Source organism: Lupinus angustifolius, chromosome LG01 (genome assembly GCF_001865875.1).
Source record: "Lupinus angustifolius cultivar Tanjil chromosome LG01, LupAngTanjil_v1.0, whole genome shotgun sequence".
In the NCBI taxonomy this organism is placed as follows: Eukaryota; Viridiplantae; Streptophyta; class Magnoliopsida; order Fabales; family Fabaceae; genus Lupinus; species Lupinus angustifolius.
This window is the reverse complement of record NC_032009.1, coordinates 31,962,467-31,984,491: the sequence shown is the minus strand read 5'-3', so window position 1 is coordinate 31,984,491 and position 22,025 is coordinate 31,962,467. Positions and strand designations below refer to the sequence as shown.

At 33.0% G+C, this 22,025-nt stretch overlaps 1 protein-coding gene and 1 long non-coding RNA gene across 3 annotated transcripts; one reads left to right on the top strand and one right to left on the bottom strand.

Annotated features, from left to right (window-relative positions):
* Nucleotides 5,357-21,623, top strand: LOC109360617. The gene is made up of 3 exons (XR_002109194.1): nucleotides 5,357-5,533; nucleotides 8,988-8,993; nucleotides 21,612-21,623. It is a non-coding gene; the product is annotated as an uncharacterized LOC109360617 (long non-coding RNA).
* Nucleotides 7,683-12,246, bottom strand: LOC109360605. 2 transcript variants are annotated; one of them, XM_019605633.1, is made up of 4 exons: nucleotides 12,147-12,246; nucleotides 11,279-11,989; nucleotides 7,890-8,295; nucleotides 7,683-7,854 (listed from the first exon to the last, which is right to left on the bottom strand). In XM_019605633.1, the coding sequence occupies exons 2-3, from the start codon at nucleotides 11,815-11,817 to the stop codon at nucleotides 7,893-7,895; spliced, it is 942 nt and encodes a 313-aa protein (XP_019461178.1). In that variant the 5' UTR covers nucleotides 11,818-11,989; nucleotides 12,147-12,246; the 3' UTR covers nucleotides 7,683-7,854; nucleotides 7,890-7,892. The 2 variants fall into 2 exon arrangements, with proteins under 2 accessions (XP_019461178.1, XP_019461169.1); XM_019605624.1 differs by having other exon boundaries at nucleotides 7,683-8,295.

Sequence of the window (22,025 nt, the reverse complement as noted above, 5' to 3'; positions counted from 1 at the left end):
AAGCAGAAAAGCATAGTATCATAGGACTTGACATTCCAGAATTTGGCAATGCATTAGTTGCGATGGGAGTAGTAAGGTGGTCTGATGGTAAAGAAGGAAGTCGTAAGGAATGGAGTGCAGAAGGTTGTAAGTTCCCACCATCAACAAAAAAATGGGAGTTATAAGATTGTTTGATGGTTAGGGTGAAGGAGGTTGAAGGTGGAATCTCACCCACAATAAAATATTAACATAATAACGACTCACAACTAACATACTAACAATTGCCGATAAAAAAAATGCATTACTTAAATCATAATGGGCAATTCAACCAGTATATTGTCAAAATGAAAATAGTTATTATAGAATAAGTATTCGCTAACAGCATATTCTTCTACAAGTAAACAGAGAAGACACTAGAAAAGAGGTATTATGCCTTGCACATTCAAACCCTATTCATAGTTATTAGAATTATTACATTCACTTTATTTTATTCATTCTTTTATTCTCAGTGTAACAAACTTTCCCTTTTTGTAGGCTTTTTGTTATTTGCCTTTTTTTTATAGCTAGGATAAATACCACATTGGTATTTTGTGTTTTGTAACTTTTGCTGAAATCAATGATGAATCATACAGAAAACCAATATGGTATCAGAGCAGTGCTCTGAATACCGTTGCGCAACTCCTTCACTCTTCTTCCTTCTTTCTCCTCCTTCACCATTCTTCGAACTCTTCTTCCTTCTTAAGATTCATCAATGGCGGATTATCAATCAGATTCGCAGCTCAACAGCAATGAAGCTCATAATCCAAGGAACCCTTTCTATTTGCATCCTAGAGAGAATCCAGGAGCAACCCCTTGTTTCAGTGCAACTTGATGGAACGAATTACAATTCTTGGAGCAGAGCAATGAAACGTGCTCTTCTATCTAAGAATAAGTTCAAATTCGTTGATGGTACAATAACCATGCCAGATCCTGATGAATTGATCTTTGATGATTGGGAAAGATGTAACACCATGGTTATTTCATGGATTACAAGATGCCTAACTATGCAGATAGCTCAAAACACGGTTTACATTGAGGATGCTCATGAACTATGGAATGATTTGAAAGATAGATTCTCCAAATGTGACCATTTTCGTATGTCTGATTTATTACAAGAATTACATTCTGTTAAACAAGGTGATAGAGATATCTCAAACTATTTCACTGATTTAAAAACTGTTTGGGAAGATTTGGAAGCATTAAGATCCATACCTTCATGTACTTGTGTTATTAAGTGTAAATGCAGAATGGTAAAAATCATTAAGGAACAAAGAGAATCTGAATATGTGATTTGCTTTCTAAAAGGATTGAATGATGAATTTAGTACAACTAGATCACAAATCCTACTAGTAGAACCATTACCTAGGCATCAACAAGGCATTCTCCCTATTATAACAGCAAGAAAGGCAATTAACTAGTGCAAACATGAAAGTTTTGTTTAATTCCAACATGAGTGTAGTTGATTCAACTGAAAATACCAACAGAACTTTGAAAAATAATGCACAATGGAGAGGAAATGTGATTGGAAAATTCAAAGGCAGAGGAATTGGAATAGGTTACAATGCAAACAGGATTAATGATCCAAAAGTATGCACATACTGTGGAAAAGAGAGGCACACAATTGATGTTTGTTATTACAAACATGGATTCCCACCTAATTTTGGAAAACAGAAAATGAACCATGCTGGAAGCACAAACATGGTTGATGCTAGCAGTGAAAATGATGTTCTGCACACTGAAAATAATGGCAAACCTACATTGAATTTCAATCCAGCTCAATATGCAGAGTTAGCAGCTTTGTTCAATAATGCAGAATTGGTTGGATCATCAGAAAGCAAAGTCAATCAACTTAGCATCATGTCTCTTGATGAAACATATCTGCACAAGGACTCAGGTAACATCCATCCATGGATCCTTGATAGTGGAGCTACAGATCATGTGTGTCCTTGTTTATCTAGCTTCATGTTATATCAATCTATCAAACCAGTCACTATTAAATTACCAAATGGATCAATTGTTTCAGCTAAGTATTCAGGCATTGTCAAGTTTTCTGAGCATTTGTTATTGCACAAAGTCTTGTTTGTTCCAGAATTCAAATGCAACTTAATATCAATACATAAACTTGCATCTGATCTGAATTGCAGAGTGATTTTTGATGATTCTCAATGTATGATTCAGGATATAATACCTTTAAGATGATTGGACATGCTAAAGTCATGAGGAATTTATACATTCTTGACACACCATCACAACCTACTTTGAAGAAGCCTAGTTTGGTTAATTCAGTATATAAGATTTCTGTTTTTTATTTATGGCATTACATATTAGGACATCCTTCTGTTGATGTGTTGCAACACATCTGTAAGGATTTCTCTTATGTTTACTTTGATGCTAAGAAAATCTGTGAATTCTATCACTTGGCAAAACAAACAAAACTGCCATTTCCATTCAGTGTAACCAAAAGTTTAGCCCCATTTGATCTAATACAAATGGATATTTGGGGGCCCCTATCTACATCTTCTATCAATGGTTTTAAATACTTTTTTACTGTCATTGATGATTACAATAAACGTACATGGTTATATCTCATGAAAAATAAATCAGAGGCAAGATTATTGATGCAGAATTTTGTCACTTATGTTCAAACACAGTTCTGCAAAGTGGTTAAAGTAATCAGAACTGATAATGGAATTGAGTTTAAATTGTCTTCATTCTTTGATAAATTGGGAATCATTCATCAAACCTCTTGTGTTGAGACTTCACAGAAAAATTCAGTTGTTGAAAGGAAGCATAGGCATCTACTTAATGTAACCAGATCAATGCTTTTTCATGCACATCTTCCAAACATTTTTTGGTCCTTTGCTGTTCAGCATGCTGCATTCATCATCAATAGAATTCCAACACAAACTTTACAGCATAAGTCACCATATGAAATGCTCTATGAATCTAAGCCTAACTTGCATGAGATCAAGGTTTTTGGATGTCTGAGTTTTGCATCCACATTGGCTAGTCATCGCACAAAGTTAGATGCAAGAGCCAGAATTAAATACAAATCAGATGGATCTGTTGAGAGATTAAAGGCAAGGCTTGTTGCAAAAGGGTATGATCAAACCAGAAGGTGTTGATTTTTTGACACCTTTGCACTAGTAATTAAATTGACAACAGTTAGGCTTGTATTGGCAATTGCTGCTTCTGAAAATTGGTTCCTAAATCAACTAGATGCAAACAATGCCTTTTTTCATGGTGAGTTAAAAGAGGATGTCTACATGTTGATTCCTCCAGGCGTTGTTTGTTCCAAACTCAATCAAGTTTGCAAACTTCACAAATCACTTTATGGATTGAAACAAGCAAGTAGGGAATGGTATCAAAAACTTTCCAACACTCTCAAGCAAATGGGATACACTCAATCTGCTCATGATCATTCTCTTTTCACCAAGAAACAATCTTGCAGCTTTACTGTCATTCTCATTTATGTAGATGATCTAATTCTAGGTGCTAGGTGGTAATGATGTTACTGAAATTGCTCATGTTAAACACTAGCGTCACACCTTATTACGAATTAAGGATCTTGGCTCATTGAAATATTTTCTTGGCATTGAAGTTGTAAGATCAAGCAAGAGAATAACACTAAGCCAAAGAAAGTATGCACTAGATATCTTGAATGATACTGGATTTTTAGCTTCAAAACCTGCTTCCACTCCAATTGCCAAAGGGACTTCATTCTCAAATGATTCATCTGGTTCTTATTCTGATCCTGCTGCATTCAGAAGACTGGTTGGAAGGTTGCTTTACCTTACCAATACAAGACCAGACATAAGTTTTTCTGTTCAACAATTAAGTCAGTTCATGATTCCACCCACTAATGTTCATCATCAAGCCCTGACTAGAATTCTCAGGTACCTCAAAGGACCACCTGGGCAGGGAATTTTCTACCCTGCAAATTTTGTTCTTCAATTGAAAGGATTTAGTGACTCCGACTGGGCAACTTGCATTGATTCAAGACGTTCAGTTTCTGGATATTGTGTTTTCCTTGGAGATTCACTTGTCTCATGGCGTTCCAAAAAGCAAACCACAGTTGCAAGATCCTCATCTGAGGCAGAATATCGAGCTCTTGCTGCAATCACTTGTGAACTACAATGGTTGACTTACTTGCTTGATAGCTTTCCAATCTCTTTCATGAAACCTACTCTACTTTACTGCCACAACAACTCAGCTCGATATATTGCTGCCAATTCCATGTTTCATGAACGCACCAAGCATATTAACATTGATTGTCATGTTGTTAGAGAACGTCTTCAATCGGGTCTATTTCATTTGCTTCCCATTCCTACTTCTAGACAACCTACTGATCTCTTTACTAAGGCTCTTGACATAGCCACTTTCTCCTATCTTCTTGGCATACTGGGAGTTTTAAACATATACTCCCCAGTTCGAGGGAGGGTATTAGAATTATTACATTCACTTTATTTTATTCATTCTTTTATTCTCAGTGTAACAAACTTTCCCTTTTTATAGGCTTTCTATTATTTGCCTTTTTCTGTTTTTAGCTAGGATAAATACCACATTGGTATTTTGTATTTTGGAACTTTTGCTGAAATCAATGATGAATCATCCAGAAAACCAATAATAGGAATTTGAAAACTTTTTCTTACAACAAATAAATTCTATTTTATCTTACAGTTACTTTTCATCTTTTATCAAAACATAACTTAAAAATACCCTTAAAAATCAAAGGATGAGTTGTACAACTAACATTTTTTTAATAAACTAACAAAAAAATGTTCTTTTCACAACCAATATATCACAGTTTTTACCTTTGATTTTTAGATTGGTTTTTGAAATAAGTGCTAGGAGTATTGATTACATATTTCAAAAAATTATTTTATTCATATCCTAAGTCAATTATATTTTACCAAGTAATATAAACAAGTTATTTTCTATTCTTATAATTTTTATTTTTAATTAAGTAACACTTTTTAATTAGATTGAGACAGACAAAAAAAATGGGAGGTGGTCCTCATTCAACTTATTCAAGTGACAGTAGAAGAGAAGTTAAAGAATTCTAATGGTGATAGAACATTATTGTCCAACTAAATGCATGGAACTTCAAAAGAAAAATCTGTGCTACTCCCCAATGACAGTAAAATTAGAGGCCGGTGACCTTTGAGAGAGACTAAAGCCACATGATAATGGACCACTTTCTTTCTAGTAACTAGTTGCTAAACAAGGGATGTGCTAGGAATATCCATTAGGTTTTACATACATGCATGTCTAAGTTTTGTCATCACCTACATTATATATATACATTAAAACCCATATATTGTTCATCAACTAAGCTCACAAGTCACGAGATGAAGTGGTGTGAGGGTGCATTACTGGGCAATGACTTCTTTGGCTGAAAGCAATTGAACTGCATGTCATTTAAGTGATTAGTCTGAGAAGCTAAGCTCACTGCCAAAGAAGATTTGCCCAGCAATTCACCCATGTGCACAAATAACAACCTTCATACATCAACGTTTTCTCTAATACAACTCTTTGATATATTATAAATTTTTGGTCCATGTTATACTATACTTGGCATGTTCTATGAATAAAGCTTCGTCTCTCTCCATTTTTCTGGCTGCAAAATCGCAGGTATAGTCGCCATGTATGTAACATGTTCTTGAGGTTCAATGTGAAGTATGTGTTTTTTTACCATATGTTGTCATTCTGGTTTAGGTTTACATCAAAAAAAATAATAATCAAATGTCTCAGAAAAATTATGGTTCCATATTTTAAACCAATCACATTCCATCAAGTAATAAAATAAATTTTTTGTTTTTATGATTTTTTTTCTTAATTAATTGTTACTTTTTGATTAGATTAAGACACGATGAGATATAAAATATTGAGACATATGATCTTCATTCTTAGTTTATGTTAAACTACATATATAGCTCCTTTTTTCTCCTCATTTTGAATATCAATCTCAATCAATTATATCTTATCTAATCAAATTTTGACATATAATAAAAAATTCACATATCACTTTAATTTTATTTTCTACTATGAATTTTTTTTAATAGATATCAACATTTTATTGAATTTGACATGGTTGACAAAAATTTTAAATTTTATTCCCTTTTCAGAATAATTTACTGGAGGGTTTAAGCATTCTATATAATTGTAAATTGCAATGTCAGACCAAAAGAGGAAAGAAATTTCACCGTACAGTATTTTAAATTGTACATTGTGGGTTCAGAAGTCTGTGCAAAAGTGCAATGGTATTATGACAGAAACTGCAACCACTTCATAACAATTTTTCTATAATTACAACAATGGCAACATAACCACAATTTGAAACATTTCACCCAGCATTTCAGATCTGTTAGCTCAATCTATAGGTCCTAGTTTCCTGGACACTTTCTGTTGTGGTAGAGTCATGGTATATGATTATATATGAGGTTAATGAGATACATTTTGTTTCTGTTGTAGACATTGCAACAGTTTTTGCTGTGTATTTGAATGACCAAAAGCCATCAATCTATTGGCTGAGTTTACTGGTTGTCATCAAATTCTGCAAAAATAATTTTATTGCAAATTCTATTATAAACCATCATTTTTGAGCGGAAAAACATCCAAATCATAAAAAAATCAGCTCCCCAGCAAAACAAAATTGTACATGTAAGAGTCGAGTCCAATTTTTACGTAAGGGAAGCATGTATCACCTAAAATTAGAATATGAATGTGCAGAAAATAAAAATTTACATAATATAATTAAGTAGTAAAAATTATAAAATTAATATATGTGTAACTGTTAGTTAACAACTTAGAATTAATAATATTATATATATTTGAATTGATGTAGTATTATCTTATTTAAAATTTAGTTAGTTTTATTTATTTTATTATTATTTGAATTGTTATTATTTTATTGTTTGTAATAGTTTTTGTCTATAATAAATTATGTGGACATATGTTGACTTCATTTTGTAAGATAACTATTGGCCTTTTACATTTTATGGTTTTCTTTTCCTATCATAATAACCCTTTCTAGATTCTACACTTACACTTTGTGATCAACGTGTGCTATTTTTTCCTTCAGATGATAAAGATTATGACTAGATGAGAAGTGAAATCCTTGCCTTTAGATTCGTTTATAGTGAAAAGCTACATTCAACTTATAGTCAAGGTTTATTGTAACTCAGTCCAAGTATACCTGACTATAAAATTCCAAATGTAGGAATTGCCTGAACTTACACAGAAATTTAAGTGTTTTGATAATACATGATAATGGATTAATAAGTTAGTCAGAAAATTATTTCATCAAAAATAAATTTGTAATCATATTTAGTTAGGAGATTTTTAGGAAAGCCTTTCATTTATAAGACCTTATTTCATAAGCCGAATGAAGTGATTTTTATCTTGTAAGCCCCTGACTTATAAGCACTTTTAGGTCATTGCTTATCAACCACTAAATCAGCTAATTTTACCAAACATAGCCAATTCAATACCATGAACCTTTAGTTTTTCAGCCTTCAATGATATTTTAGCGTTCAACCAAATTTTTTAACCTTCAGCCAATTAGAGCCTAGATAATATCTAAGGGCAAAGTACAAGAGGGATAACTAAAGGGGTAGCTGCAAGCCTGCAATCACACCCCAAAAGTATATTACTAGTTTACATGACAATAAAGAAAGAACTTTAGATTCAAAGAAGTTAGCAGTTAGCACAACATAATTTCTATAGCATCCATGCTATTTATGAATATGGATACAATAGCCTTAGTGGGGTCTTAACAATGTTAGTACAACAAACCCATAAAATTAAGGATGTCTGGACACAATAATTCAGGACACACACTGAGCAAATCATAAAAATTAACTTCAAAATTGTTACAACTTCATTTGCTCCTTCAAATTTCCAAGTGGGCCGTAGTTTTTTTCTTTAACTTCTTCGCTACAATTGCAGTTCCCAGTGTTTAAGTTTTGACCACATTTCAGGCACAAGCCTTTGCACCCAGAATCACATATTGAATTCATGGTAATCTCAAGATGCACCCTGTCTCTTATATTCTTCGAAATGTCTATTTCTTTCTCTTCTGGAGGAAAATATAGTTGATCATCCAAATCGATTAATGCATCATTGTCGTCATCATCGTCACTGTCTCCGGAACTTTTAAATATGTCTGCCCCATAAAAAACACCCAAATCAATAGTCTCTGGTTCCTCAATGGGATCTTCAGTGAGTAAAAGAGAGAACTCGGAGAATATCGCCTCAGCAGATGGCATGCAACACCTTGAATAGAAAATCACATTCAAACAAGTCATGTGATTGAAAAGGAAGTAGAAGAAACCATCTATGAAGTGGAATAAGACATTGTAGAACTTGCCATGAGGCTATGTATCTACCATTTTTCTTTTGCACATGGAGACAACAAATAATAGTCTTTTTTCTTGCTTTTTGATTTCTTCAACAACTAGTGCTTCAATGAAACTACTATATTTGAACTCTTGGGTACCTAATTGAATGGTTGAAATAACTAGCCATGAAGATAATATGTAACACTAAGTGAAGAGTATATAGGATGGTAGTTGTGAATCTCACGATGCACAGCAACCAGGGACACCTAAAGGGAATTAGCATGCTACTGCTACTGCTATTGGCTGTAATAAAAAAACTTATGTCATGTTATTTCGACCACCCCAAAAATCCTTCCATGTTACTACTTGATTGATTGAGACTTAATAGACTGAGATGAATAATGAAATAATATTATGTAGAAGTAAACTACTTTTCACAGAACAAACCGATCATATTTATACAGCTCACGGTTAGGCCATGGGTGGAAAAAATGAAGTATTATACATTTACCATTTGGAGGATGATAATAAGATATTAACGTTTGTAGGAAGGGATTTGTATTGAATTAGAAATAGAGAAGACTCTGGACAAAGCATATCAATCTAGTTATACCACACATCAAGGAGACAGGTGTACCAGAATCTTCATTGAAGGTTACAAGTACATTTTCAACGAAGAGAATAAAAGGGACAAAGCCAAGTCATATCCCAAGTTTAAAGCATTTACATTTCAATGTAGTATAATTTTCAGTGAAAGCCTTTTAAATGACTTTGTCAAGGTGGAAGTGATAATGAAATTGAAGAGAACAACCAATTTCAGGATTTAACGCTTCCTTGGGGCTTGCTTGTTACATCCAGAAAGTTTATAGAGGATCTCTCAGGTAAGGTCATAAAAAATGAAGTGATGCCTGAAGAAGCATAAACAATTTTAAAGTGTTGTGAAAGATTAGTTGATGACCGTTAGCCATGTCGGGAAATTCTGCAAGTTCACCCCAAAGATTGAAGAGCTCTATTTACTTCTTTATAACGCTGACCACTTATTTATATCAAAGAAATAAATTAAAAGTTTATTAGTTCAACGACACTTTGGTATTTCCCTCACTCAGCTCTATGAAAAGTCCACTAGTCAGCTCACCTCCGCTCTGTTCTCTCATATATAATATATATATATATATATAGTTAGCTCGAAATCCGAAGCAGTGGAGAGTGGAGACATGAAAGAAGATCGATGCAACTGAAATGTTCTGTTCATGTGAGTGACAAAAAGAGATATGGGCGAGAGTGTATCATGTAACACAAATCATGTTTTTTTGGTTAGGTTTAACAGAAACGTAAGTAGGATCTCCAAACATTAGGAGTGGTTTAGCATAGGGTTCGGAATTGGATACTTTCCCTGTGAAATGATTAATTTCCAATGCCAAAAGTACATCTTTTTCTAATGTTCTTTTGCAAAAAGGTTCGAGGCAATACAGACACCTACTCCTAGTATAGGATATTTAACACTCCAAAGTAAAGAAAAAACAACTAGTAGCATCTCTTGGTTCTTTCCCCCTGCTTTTAGTGTCATATAACACACAATCAATTGCTCATAATTTCAACGAAGTAGTATTAGTTTCATTGTTTACATGTGATACACAAGCTAACAAAATGATAAGATTCTCAACAACAGTCATTAAATCCACAAAAGAAACAATAAATCCTACGGTTAGCTACACTACCAGTCAAATACAGAGGAGTATTTGATTCTATTTGTAACAAAACTCAACATCCACAAGGCACAAATGTTGGCTGTTAGTTCTATCTCATTATAAATAACATCATTTTCTAAGTAGAAAATAAGCAATTGTAGAACATCGCAAATGCTAAGGACCAATGTTAAAATAGGAAAACTTAGATATCTTCTAGCAACTAGATGGGTAGATTCTATTTAATTGAAGTTTCACACTGACAAGGAATGAAGGAAAGAATGCACATAATTACACATCATACGAACCTAAACCTAAATATTTAACTCCTAAACGGAATGGTAAAATAAGAGATAAACTTCCCATCAATACTGACAATAAACGTTCTAATTCAAAATGATGTGGCATATTGAGACAACATATAGCACCCACAGGCAAGCACAGAATATATTGGGCGTAAAATCTAAATAGATTACAAAAATTCTTATCAAATACACCCTCATGCCATAAGCCTTCATGATAACTGGATAGTACAAAGTACACACATACACACAGTGGAAAAAACAATATAATATATGTTGAATTGTTGATGTTTTCTTGTTAAAGCACAAAGTCACTGCTGACATAAATTTTATGGTCTTACCATGAACTTTTTAAAATAAAATGTGGCGGATGGAGACCAATTAAAAAAATCTCATATTAAAGAGAACATTCTGAATCTGAAATATGAGTCTAAGGCAGGGTTTTGTTCTTAAATTGTATTTATAATTATGCAGGCTCTTCTACCTAGTTTTGTTGAACATTTTTTTCTCATTCCTTATGAAAATAGTGAAGCATTCCTTGTTGTGAGAAAAAAATACAACTTACCATTCCTTACGAGCAGAGTTCCTGTGTACCTTTTCACAAAACTAGAGAAAAGGGGCGGAAGGGGAACAAATATCCTAAGACTAGTAAAGGGTATCAGAGGGTTATCTACTCTTATCTTATTATCACTTAGATGGATAACATTCAAACAATTTTCCAAATGATGTATAAACAAGCATCAAAAGAACAATTAATGTTATTAAAAGTAAAACTAGTTTCACTGTAGAGATTCTGAACTTTTGAGCCTTGAAAAAATAATCTATCTCAACATAAATAAAAAGCTAGAGATAGTAAAAAATGTAAACAAAATGAATAACATTTCTAAATACCAAGTATGCAATGTGAATTCATGAATCATGAGTAGAATACCTGTTACATAGAAGACTGATGACAGTTTTTACGATCCCATCAAGCCTCAACTTTTTGCTCTTCCTGGTCACATCTATAGAAATCTGAACAGGAGTTCCATCCAGATATTCCTTCACGGCTTTCGTAACACGCAATCCCATAACCGAAGCCCTGGTTTTGGAGACATCAGTTGAGAGCTTTCCAAGACCTAATCTCTCCAATGTCGTGCAATACTCCAGATGTGAAACCGATGTGTTTCTTTTGTATACAACCGCACCTTCCCACGGGGACCCCGTTTCATCAATTTCTTGCCCATCATCCAAGGGCATTGCACTTTCTTCAGTAAATGACTCATTATCATAATCATACCCCCTGCATCTAAATACGTTTGGTCCATTCCTACAACTCGTATATAAAAGACTACTTTTTTTACATCTCGAAACTATTCTATGCCGAAAAGGAGTGAAGGAATTGTAGGTAAAGTTTTGTTTTGAATTTAAATTGGAAAAATTCAAAGGGGCTGCTACATAGGATGAGGGGATAACATTAACAAGTGACATTTTTACACTTCAAATGATGGGAAGACCTTAAAGCATCAAACTTTGAGTTTGAATTCTAACAACTAATCAAAGAACCAGATTTTTTTTCCAATGGGCAGTATCAAATGAATGAATGCAATTGAAATTACACACTTTGAGTTTGTGTGAAGCAGTTGATAACAGGCACTGGATTCTGAAATAAAACGTGAAATAATTGAGTATTAAATGCTAAAATTTGATTTAATAAATAAAGGGAAATTGTAATAACAACAACAGCATATACCCATTGAAACCTAAGATTGAATGGGTAGACAAGTTTGCGTTCAGAGAGAAAATCGAGGAAGACTTACAGTTATAAAGATGGAGAAAGAGAGAAAATGGTTGAGGATTGAAGCACAAAGTGTAGACAAAGGAGATAAAATGGTGCTCAAAGCCAGTGGAGAGAACTGGGGAGGATATTGTTTGCTGTGTTCATTTTCAAGGGTAAAATATATTTTTTTCTCTTATTTTATTTTTAGTTTCAATTTGGTTAACTTAAATGTAAAATAAAATTGACCAATAAAAGCGTTGGGCTAATGGTAGAAAACTCCACTGGATTTCCAAAGTCAATAATCAATTTGTGAGAATTATATTTGTTGGGAGAAGTAATCACTAACCCCGAAAATGATCAGTTTATTGTTAAAAAATGAGTAAATACTCTAGATACTTGCGAATACCACAAAATGTAAAATTTTGTCTTAATTTTAAATTTTAATTTGGTCATATAATAAAATAAAATGTCAAATTAATTTTTTTATATTTATATTTGTTTATTAATATTACTTTTTTTATTTTCATGGATGTCATTCAAGAATTTAAATTGAACTCAAAAAATAGTTGATCATTGTTCTCTGGTGGAAAATAAATGTGTAATGAATTAGACATATTCTGGTGTGAAGTAATTAGCTTTGTCATGATAGAAAAATGAAATTGAGAAACAATTAAAATGATAGAGAACTAAATTGAGGATTTCTTCTATTACAGGACCATGTTCAAATTTGAAAATAAGAAATAGAAGATGAAAGTATTAAGTTTTTATTTTATAAAAACTATGTGGCATCCACAATTTTATATTTGTTTTGGTACTGAGTTTAATGTTTTTATTTCTTATAAACGTGCTACGTGATTTTTCTAATTGGAAAAACATGTATTCGATGTGTCTTATAAATAAACATGTTACACGTATTCTATGTATTCTTAATTCTTAATATTAAATAGAGAGTAAATTACACTGAGATATGTTTTACTGAAATTACATAAATTACTCTTCATTTTTTACACATATACAAATATTTAATTTTTATACTTTCATTATATTCATCACCCATGCATGAGAAATAAGTTAATCTTTTAAACAAAAAATATAATAAATACAATTAAGTTAAATAAAATATTATATATTGTGGAGATAAATTCAAATAATATACAAATCAATGTATCTTTGTTATTTTTTGTTACAAAATGTATCAATAATTCTAAAGAAATATTGTTTAAATCGTTCTTATACTATATCATAATGAACCAAAAATAATAACGAAGTATTGACTCATATATTATTTGGACTTGTCTTCACAATATATATGTTTTGTTTAACTAATTGCATTTATCACATTTTTTGTTTAAAAGATTACACTTATTTTTTGTGCAAGGGTGAGTAGTGTAACGAAAGTATAAAAATTAGGGTTTATGTAGGTGTAAAAAATTGAGGATGATTTATGTAATTTCGCTAACACTCAAGGAGTGCCAGGGTAATTTACTCTTAAGTATATATTTTATGTGTCTTATAAATAGCAACTTTTTTTTAACTTGTAGAAACATGCCAATTCGTATTTATATTTTCTATATATCAATATGAAAGCATATGCTATGTTATGTATGTGTAAAATGGGAGCACATCAGTTGTCTCATAGTTTGTGTCACTCCATATGTTGTGGGTTTGTGATTAGTCAGAGAAATATTTAATAATTAAATTTTAACTTGAATATATTTTTTCTGACAAATCACAAGCTCATGACACATTGAGTGACACAAACTGTAGGATAATATATGTGTACCCTTGTAGTATGTTGATTAGTATTCGCAATTTGGGCAAAGTTTATGGAGCTTGCCGACCCGCCTCCACTTATTGAAGAGTTTAACTCCTCTCTAGTAATGGAGAGGTCATTACCAGAACATGTGCCTGAATTTTTTTTAAACTTTATTTTTTTATTTTCTATTAAAAAATAATATGAAATCATGATCGTTAAAAAAAATTTATAACACATGTCATAATCCTATCCAGTACTAGACTCTCCAGTACTGGAGAGGATCCCCTTCCCTTATTCAAAGGGGTAGAGCATGAAAAATGTGTCTATCCGTCATAAAATATTCGTCCAACATATTATATTCACCCACATTCATTTCAAATGGGCAAAATGGGTGGTCCATTATTGAAGAAAGTATTGAACATAAAAAATTCAAATGTATATGTATTTTGTCAAATGTGAGAAAATGTATTCTATTTCTTATATGAATTTGTATATTAAATATGTGAAAGTATTATCATTTTCATATTATATGTGCATATTTGTATTGTTTGTATTGTATATATATGTATTTCTATTTATATTTTTGAGTTGCCATGAAAACACTAGGACCGAAGATGGTAAGAACCACATGCCAGAAAAGATATAGCGTTTTTCATTTCAGAATGTTTGTGAGTCAGATGACGGTAATGGTATTCTTGCTGCACTTAAGACCAAATTGTTTGATATAAAAAGAGAGAGTGAAGTTTCCCTCTCCATCTGCAATTGTTGGTGTTGAATCTAGTGCAACAATATCAATGAAGAAAAGGTCCTTATTACCAGCTTCTACCTTTTAGGTTGTAGTTACGATCATGATAATTATTACTCTGATAGTGGATATTACATTGTGGACATTGTGAGATGAACTTTTCTATGATAAAAAATTATTTTTAAATTTGATATGATTTGATACGACCTAATGCAATATGATGTAACTTGATGCAGTTCTATATGACCCAAATGTAGTACGATATAATTGCAATGTGGTCAGATACATTAAAATTGCATTATGATGTTGTTACGTCAGTCTCCATAACTACAATATTGTTATGGTCAGGGCACGTGATACGATTTTTAGCAATTTAAGACAATCCGTGAAGAAACTGTGAATCCATTAATGGAGGTTATGTGAAGAAGAAGAAGTTGGAAGAGAATTTGGTAACTACCTTTACAAGGAGCAAGAGATAAAAGGAGAGAAAAGATAAATTCTCTTATTGAAGAATGAATCAGAAAATGAATTTCATTCACACTAAAATTCATACAAAGACAAAGCTATTTATAGTATGTAGTTTTGTATCTGCCTAACTGCTTGACATATAATTTCTATTGTTGGAAATAATTCAAATAATATAAAATCAGCAAAGCTAAGCTCTTGGTTTCAACTCATGCTTCCACACCAAGAACTAATGAAGCTCGACAGCCCCCCTCAAGTAGGCAAGTGAAAATCAATCATGGTAAATATGTCAGCAATCTGGGCAATGGTAGAGATAGGAAGAAGATGCAAGAAGTTGGATTGAATTCTTTCCCAAATTGTGTGATAATCCACATCAATGTGCTTTGTTAGTTCGGGAAAAACGGGATTGACAGTAATGTGCATAGCTGATTGGTTATCACAGAACAATTGGACAAGATGAGAGTGAGAAATCCCAAGCTCTTGTAACAAACCAATCAATCCTTGTGCTTCACGAGCTGCTAATGCCATAGCCCTATACTCTGCCTAGCAGAGGACCTGGAAACAGTTTGTTGTTTCTTACTTTTCCAAGAAACCAATGAATCACCTAAGAAAAAGCAATAACCAGAAACAGATTTTCGTGTATCAATGCAAGCAGCCCAATCAACATCTGCATAACCTTTAATGTTAAGCTTAGACTCAACAGAGAAAAAGACACCATGATTGATGGAACTTTTAAGATACCTAAGCACTCTCACAGTTGCTACAAGATGTTGATTAGTAGGTTGGGAGAGGAATTGCCTCAGATGCCCAACAGAGAAACACAAATCTAGTCTGCTATGGGTAAGATATAATAACTTACCCATTAACCTTCTATAGGAACTAGCATCTTGCAGAGGTATACCAAACTGAGAATGTATGAGTTTACCACTATATTCCATAGGGGTGGAACATGGTTTGGAAGCAAGCATCCCAACCTCTTATAAATGATCCAAAGTATATTTCCTTTGGTATAGAAAAATACCTTTGGATGTTCTAGCAATTTCCATACCCAAGAAAAATTTCAGTTGGCCTAAGTCCTTGATGCTGAATTTGGAATGCAGAAGGATTTCATATGTTGGATTTCTTTAAGAGTGTTCCCAGCTAGCACCAAATCATCTACATATACCAATATGGCACTGAATTGAGAAGATTGTGACTTGATAAAAAGGGAATGATCTGATGTGGATCTTGAGTAACCAGATTGAATCAATACCCCAATCAGCTTGGCATGCCATTGTCTGCTAGCTTGCTTTAGGCCATATAATGACTTTTCCAACTTGCACACAACACCAGAACTCACACCTTCTAAGCCAGGAGGTATTTTCATATAAACATCCTCATTCAAATCACCATGTAAGAAGGTTGTGTTCACATCAAGTTGGTGAAGATGCCACTGATTGATTGAAGCTAAGGATACGATCACTCTAATGGTAGTCATATTTACCACAGGACTGAAAGTTTCAAAGTAGTCTATGCCTTTAGTTTGAGTGAAACCCTTTGCTACCAACCTTGCTTTATACCTCTCAACAGATCCATATGCTCTGTGTTTAACTTTAGACACCCACTTGCACCCAATGACTTTCTTATCAGATGGAAGAGTGGTCAACAACCATGTTCCATTCTGTTCTAAGGCAGTTAATTCATTCTGAATTGCCTGTCTCCAACAATCTTCCTTAACAACATCACTATAATGGATTGGTTCATCATGAGAAGATATGGCTAAAGAATAGTGCTTGTGGTTAAGGGAGAGATTATCATAGGATAGACTTTTGGAAATGGATACTTAACTGAAGATATGGACAAACTGGTGTAGAAGCAAGGTTGCAGTGATAATTTTCTAGGTATTTGGGCTTGTGTTTGACTCTTCTAGAATGTCTAGGAATGACATGAGGAGAACTAGGAGGCTGTGTAGGATAGTCTCCTAAGATAGGATAACAATCAAAGTGTGAGACAATAGACTCTTGATTATTTTGAGACAAGACATGTTCAATATCAACAAAAGGATCACTGAAATCAGATACAATACTAGGTAGAGGAAGAGAAATATGTGAGTGTGTTTGGACATTAGGACTAGAAGTTGTGAGAAAGGGGAAAATGTGTTAATAGGAAATCACATGTCTAGACAAAAATATTTCATATGAAAGTACATCTAGTAGCAAGTAGCCTTTAACACCTTGCTTAAAACCAAGAAAAATGCATTGTCTAGACCTATGATCAAGTTTGGTTCTGTGAGCAGTCAGGGTTGATGCATAGCACAAGCAACCAAAGACTCATAGATTGGAAAGATATGGATTAGTACCATACAATACATTATAAGGAGAGTCTTGAGACAAGAAAGGAGTAGGTTGCCTATTGATCAAATGAATGGCATGAGATACAACATAGTTCCAGAAACAATGTGGAACATTAGACTGAAAACTGAGAGCCATGGCTACCCCCAAAACATGTTGGTGCTTTCTCTCCACTATCCCATTTTGTTGAGGAGTCTCAACACAAGAGGTTTGATGCAAAATCCCTTGTAAGGCATAAAACTCGGACAAATAGAATTCCCTTCCATTATCTGTTACAATGGTTTTAACCTTAGCATCAAATTGAGTTTGAACAAAAGAAACAAAGGATTTCACCAAAAAGGTACTTCTGATTTCAATTTCAAGAAATAAATCCAAGTGAATCTAGATTTGTCATCAACCACAGTAAAAAAATACCTATGGCTAGAAGTACTAGGTATGGACAAAGGGCCCCAAATATCCATATGCACCAAATCAAAATTGTTTAAAGACTTAGATGTAATTTCACTATATGGCAACCTTTTCTGTTTGGCCAAATGACATATATGACATGGATCTATACTTTTATTGCATTGAATGAAAGGGAATTGTTTCCTCAATACAAGAAGTTTTTCATGTTATAAATGTCCTAACCTATTATGCTAGATAATATAATCATACTTGGTAAATGAATTAACACTGCTATGACTAGAAACAATACAAGCAGACTTATTTGGAAACTTGTGGATTGACAAAGGAGAGACATGCATAGCATAGAGGTCATCTCTGAGCTCAACTACACCAATCATCTTCAACGATATGAGCTCTTGGATATGATAAACGTTGGATTCAAAAATCAATTTACAAGGAATTGTGTTTGTCAACTTTGAGACAAAAACCATATTGTAATGGAATGATGGAATATACAACACATCAATCAGAAATAATCTATCAGAAAACATGATAGTCCCTGATATGGAGGTTGACATTTGACTACCATTGGGCAGGGTGACAAGGATGGGCTTGATTTTCTTAAAGGTATGGAAATCAACCAAACTATAACAAACATGGTCAGTAGCTCCTATGTCTAGGATCCAATTATTAGACTTGACAAATCAAGATAATATACAGGGATTCCTTTGGATTGAGACCCTGACATAGGTTGACTAGTGGAGGCAGTACTCAACTGATTGGTGGTATGACCATGCTGCAAGTTAGATTGTTGGAGTATGGAGAGTAAAGCTTTGTGCTGCTCAGGTGTGATCTGCAGAATTGAAACATTTTCCTCTGTGCCAATTTATTCCTTATTTTCAAGCACATAAATATTGTCATCTTCTGCCCTTGTAAGAGTTGTGAGATTGTTCACATTTCTCCGATTACCAGGAGGATAGCCATGCTTCTTGTAGCAGTGTTCAATAGTATGTCCAGATCTATGACAAAAGGTGCAAAACCTTAAACCTCTTCCTCCTATGTACTTGCCTAAGATGCCATTTCCTTTTCCTTGTCCATAAGAGGACCTATTCAACTGTCCTTGATTACATCTTCCTCTAATTCTGCCTCTATTTGAAGCATAAGAGTTGTTGCTAAACTTAGAATTGTATCCATTGTTTATCTGATCTGCTATGTTGACCAACACTCTTGATTCAACTATATGAATGTTTAGGTGTTTCTCTTATTGAGTCAACAGATAAAAGACCTTATTCACATATGGTAAAGGATCCATCAACATTATCTGAGACCTAACTCCTTCATACTGATCATTTAATCCTTTTAGGAAGTATATTACATAATCATTTTCACGATATGTCTTGATAACAATAATTAATCCACATTCACATTTATTCACACAAGCACATGAAGGAATTGGTCGAAAATTATCAAATTCTTGCCACAATCCTTTAATATGTGTGAAATAAGATCCAATACACAACTTACCTTGTTTATAGGGATGGATTTCCCCAAGCAATTCAGAGATTCTAAAAATATCTCCCTAAAAATATCTCTCCATCAAATCTTACCAAATCTCCATATTTGTCTCCTTCCACATAACACTTTGTGAAATTGTTGCATCCATTGATTGAAGAAGCCAAGATACAACTAGAGTGTTGCATCTATCCCAAGCAGTGAACATTGGATCTTCAATCAGAGGTTTAGGAAGTGATCTGTCAATGAAGAACAACTTACTCTTCGACTTCAATGACATTGCCATAGCTCTAGACCACGAGTGATAATTATCACCGTTCAGTGTAGAGACCAAAACTGCTCCATGATTCTCGTTTGGATGCATATAATACGGAGATGATGGATTTTGAATATGATTAACAACATTCATCATTCGATTGTCCATTATCAATTATAAGTCAGAAATTTCAGGAAATTTGAAGAAGAAGGAGAAATGGAAATGGAAATTGAAGAAGAAGGAGAAATAGGAAGCAACGGTTCGTAGCAGAGTCTCTTCAAAGAAGAAGCTCTGATACCATGTGAAGAAACCGTGAATCCATTAATGGAGAGAAGAAGTTGGAAGAGAATTTGGTAACTGCCTTTACAAAGAACAAGAGATAAAAGGAGAGAAAAGATAAATTCTCTTGTTGAAGAATGAATCAGAAAATGAATTTCATTCACACTAAAATTCATACAAAGACAAAGCTATTTATATATAGTATGGAGTTTTGTACTGCCTAACTGCTTTACAAATAATTTCTATTATTGAAAATAATTTAAATAATATAAAATCAGCAAAGCTAAACTCTTGGTTTCAACTCATGCTTCCACACCAAGAACTAATGAAGTTCGACACAATCATATAATGGAATTGCAAACAAACACTATACATGGGTTAATTACTAGCACCTACTTCACCAAACATGGTGCTAAGAGTGTTTTATCAAGAATCACGATGATCATGAAGGTGCTATAGTTTGCAATGATAGGGCAGGGTTCAACTTATATCAAATTTGTCAACCACCACCATCTATGACTTGGCCCAATGAAATAGCATATAAAGTGCCTTGGGCTATAGAGATGAGTCAAGTTCATTATTAGCTTTTTTTATTCTCTAAGTGCAGCAATTTCTACTCGGTCACTAACTGGGTTGATTGGGTCAAATATTTGACATGACATATTCAGATATCATGGGCCAGCATGATCAACTAGCAATTATAACAGGAGTGGCCAAGAAAATATGTTGGGTATGCAATTGCATCTAATAGTTAGTGGAACAATTCATGCACTTTGAGAACAATAGATGGTTTACTTAAAAGTGGGAATTGGGATCCTATTCTCCATGCCATCATTGTTATTATTTTTGATAGAAAAAGCAAAATTGCTGAAGCGTGTCTATGCATTATATATACTACTTCAAAGCTCTCTGTGTAAAAGAGTATATTAGATATATAAAATTAAAATCAACTTCTAGACTCTTCATTATAGGAAATATTTTTATAGGTTTTGTATTTATTTAATTAAGAAAATTAAAGAAAATTTGGATCTAAATTTTTTTTGGATATCATATATTATAACCCGATGGAGTGCTAGAGGAGTCACCCCTATAAAATTATTCATGTATCCTCATTTAATAGTTTGAACTTTTAGGAATTTGGTCCAATGAGAAACCAAAATAAATATAGATTAATCATAATTATTGTAAAGATGTTATAGAGTACCCTCTTAAGTGTAGTTAAGTATATCTTACCCATTTTCTTTGACGAGGAAAAAATAATGCTGAGTTCTTCCCTCCCTTGGATATGTATCCCTAATTTTGATCATTTTAATAAGTAATGCATTCGCTTATTTATCTGTAATTAATCCATGTGATGGAGGGTAAAACTCATTCTCGAGTCTTCAATTGAATTATTTGCTCATTGACAAATAAGTTAGAGTATTAGTGTAAGAAAAATTATATGGTCAATATGTCATGAATCATTCATATTTTTTCTACACAATAAGTGCATAAATTGTTTCCTCAATAAATTAACTTATCTGCTTGGTTATATCACATGATTTAAGTTCCTATGTAGGAAAAGGTATGGTGCTCTATAAGCATGGTACAATTGTCACATTTTAGCAATTTGTGTCTAAATGATAGGTTCCCACGTTTGATATTATATCGAAGTTGGAAAAATAATAGCTAGTACTAAGATGCCTTGATGCCCTCCTTTTTTACTATTTATTTCAATGGAGAAAATCCCAAATCGACTCATTTTTTTTGTCCAATAATTCAAATAACTCAAGAAGATATTGGTCAAGTGGTGTAAGACTCAATTGGATCTTTAAATAGACTAAAATGTTGAGAGTTCAATTCCTGATAAGGACATTTATCGAAAATGATAGTCAAACTTCTTAAAATGAATTAATTTCTTACTCATAAGATGAAAACATACTATTAATCATAAAATAAGTATTTTTTTTTTCTAACTCTGTTATGCGAAGTTAAAATCACTTGCTTGTTCTAAATATTTTTGGTGAAATGTGACAAGATTAGGTAAGAAATCCAAATGAATTTAATATTATTAGTATAAAGATTTATTTACAGTTATTATATAATTTATCTTTCATTTGTATTACTTTTTAATTTAATAGTCAATGATAATTAAATATGAAATGAAATATAGATAATGTAATGACAATAGCTTATATATATTTTTTCTT

Coding starts and splice junctions, on each gene's coding strand:
- LOC109360605 (XM_019605624.1), bottom strand. CDS start 11,817: ATGTCACTTGTTAATGTTATCCCCTCATCCTATGTAGCAGCCCCTTTG. Junction 8,296..11,278: donor ATCAGTCTTCTATGTAACAG/GTATTCTACTCA, acceptor TTTCTATTCAAG/GTGTTGCATGCCATCTGCTG.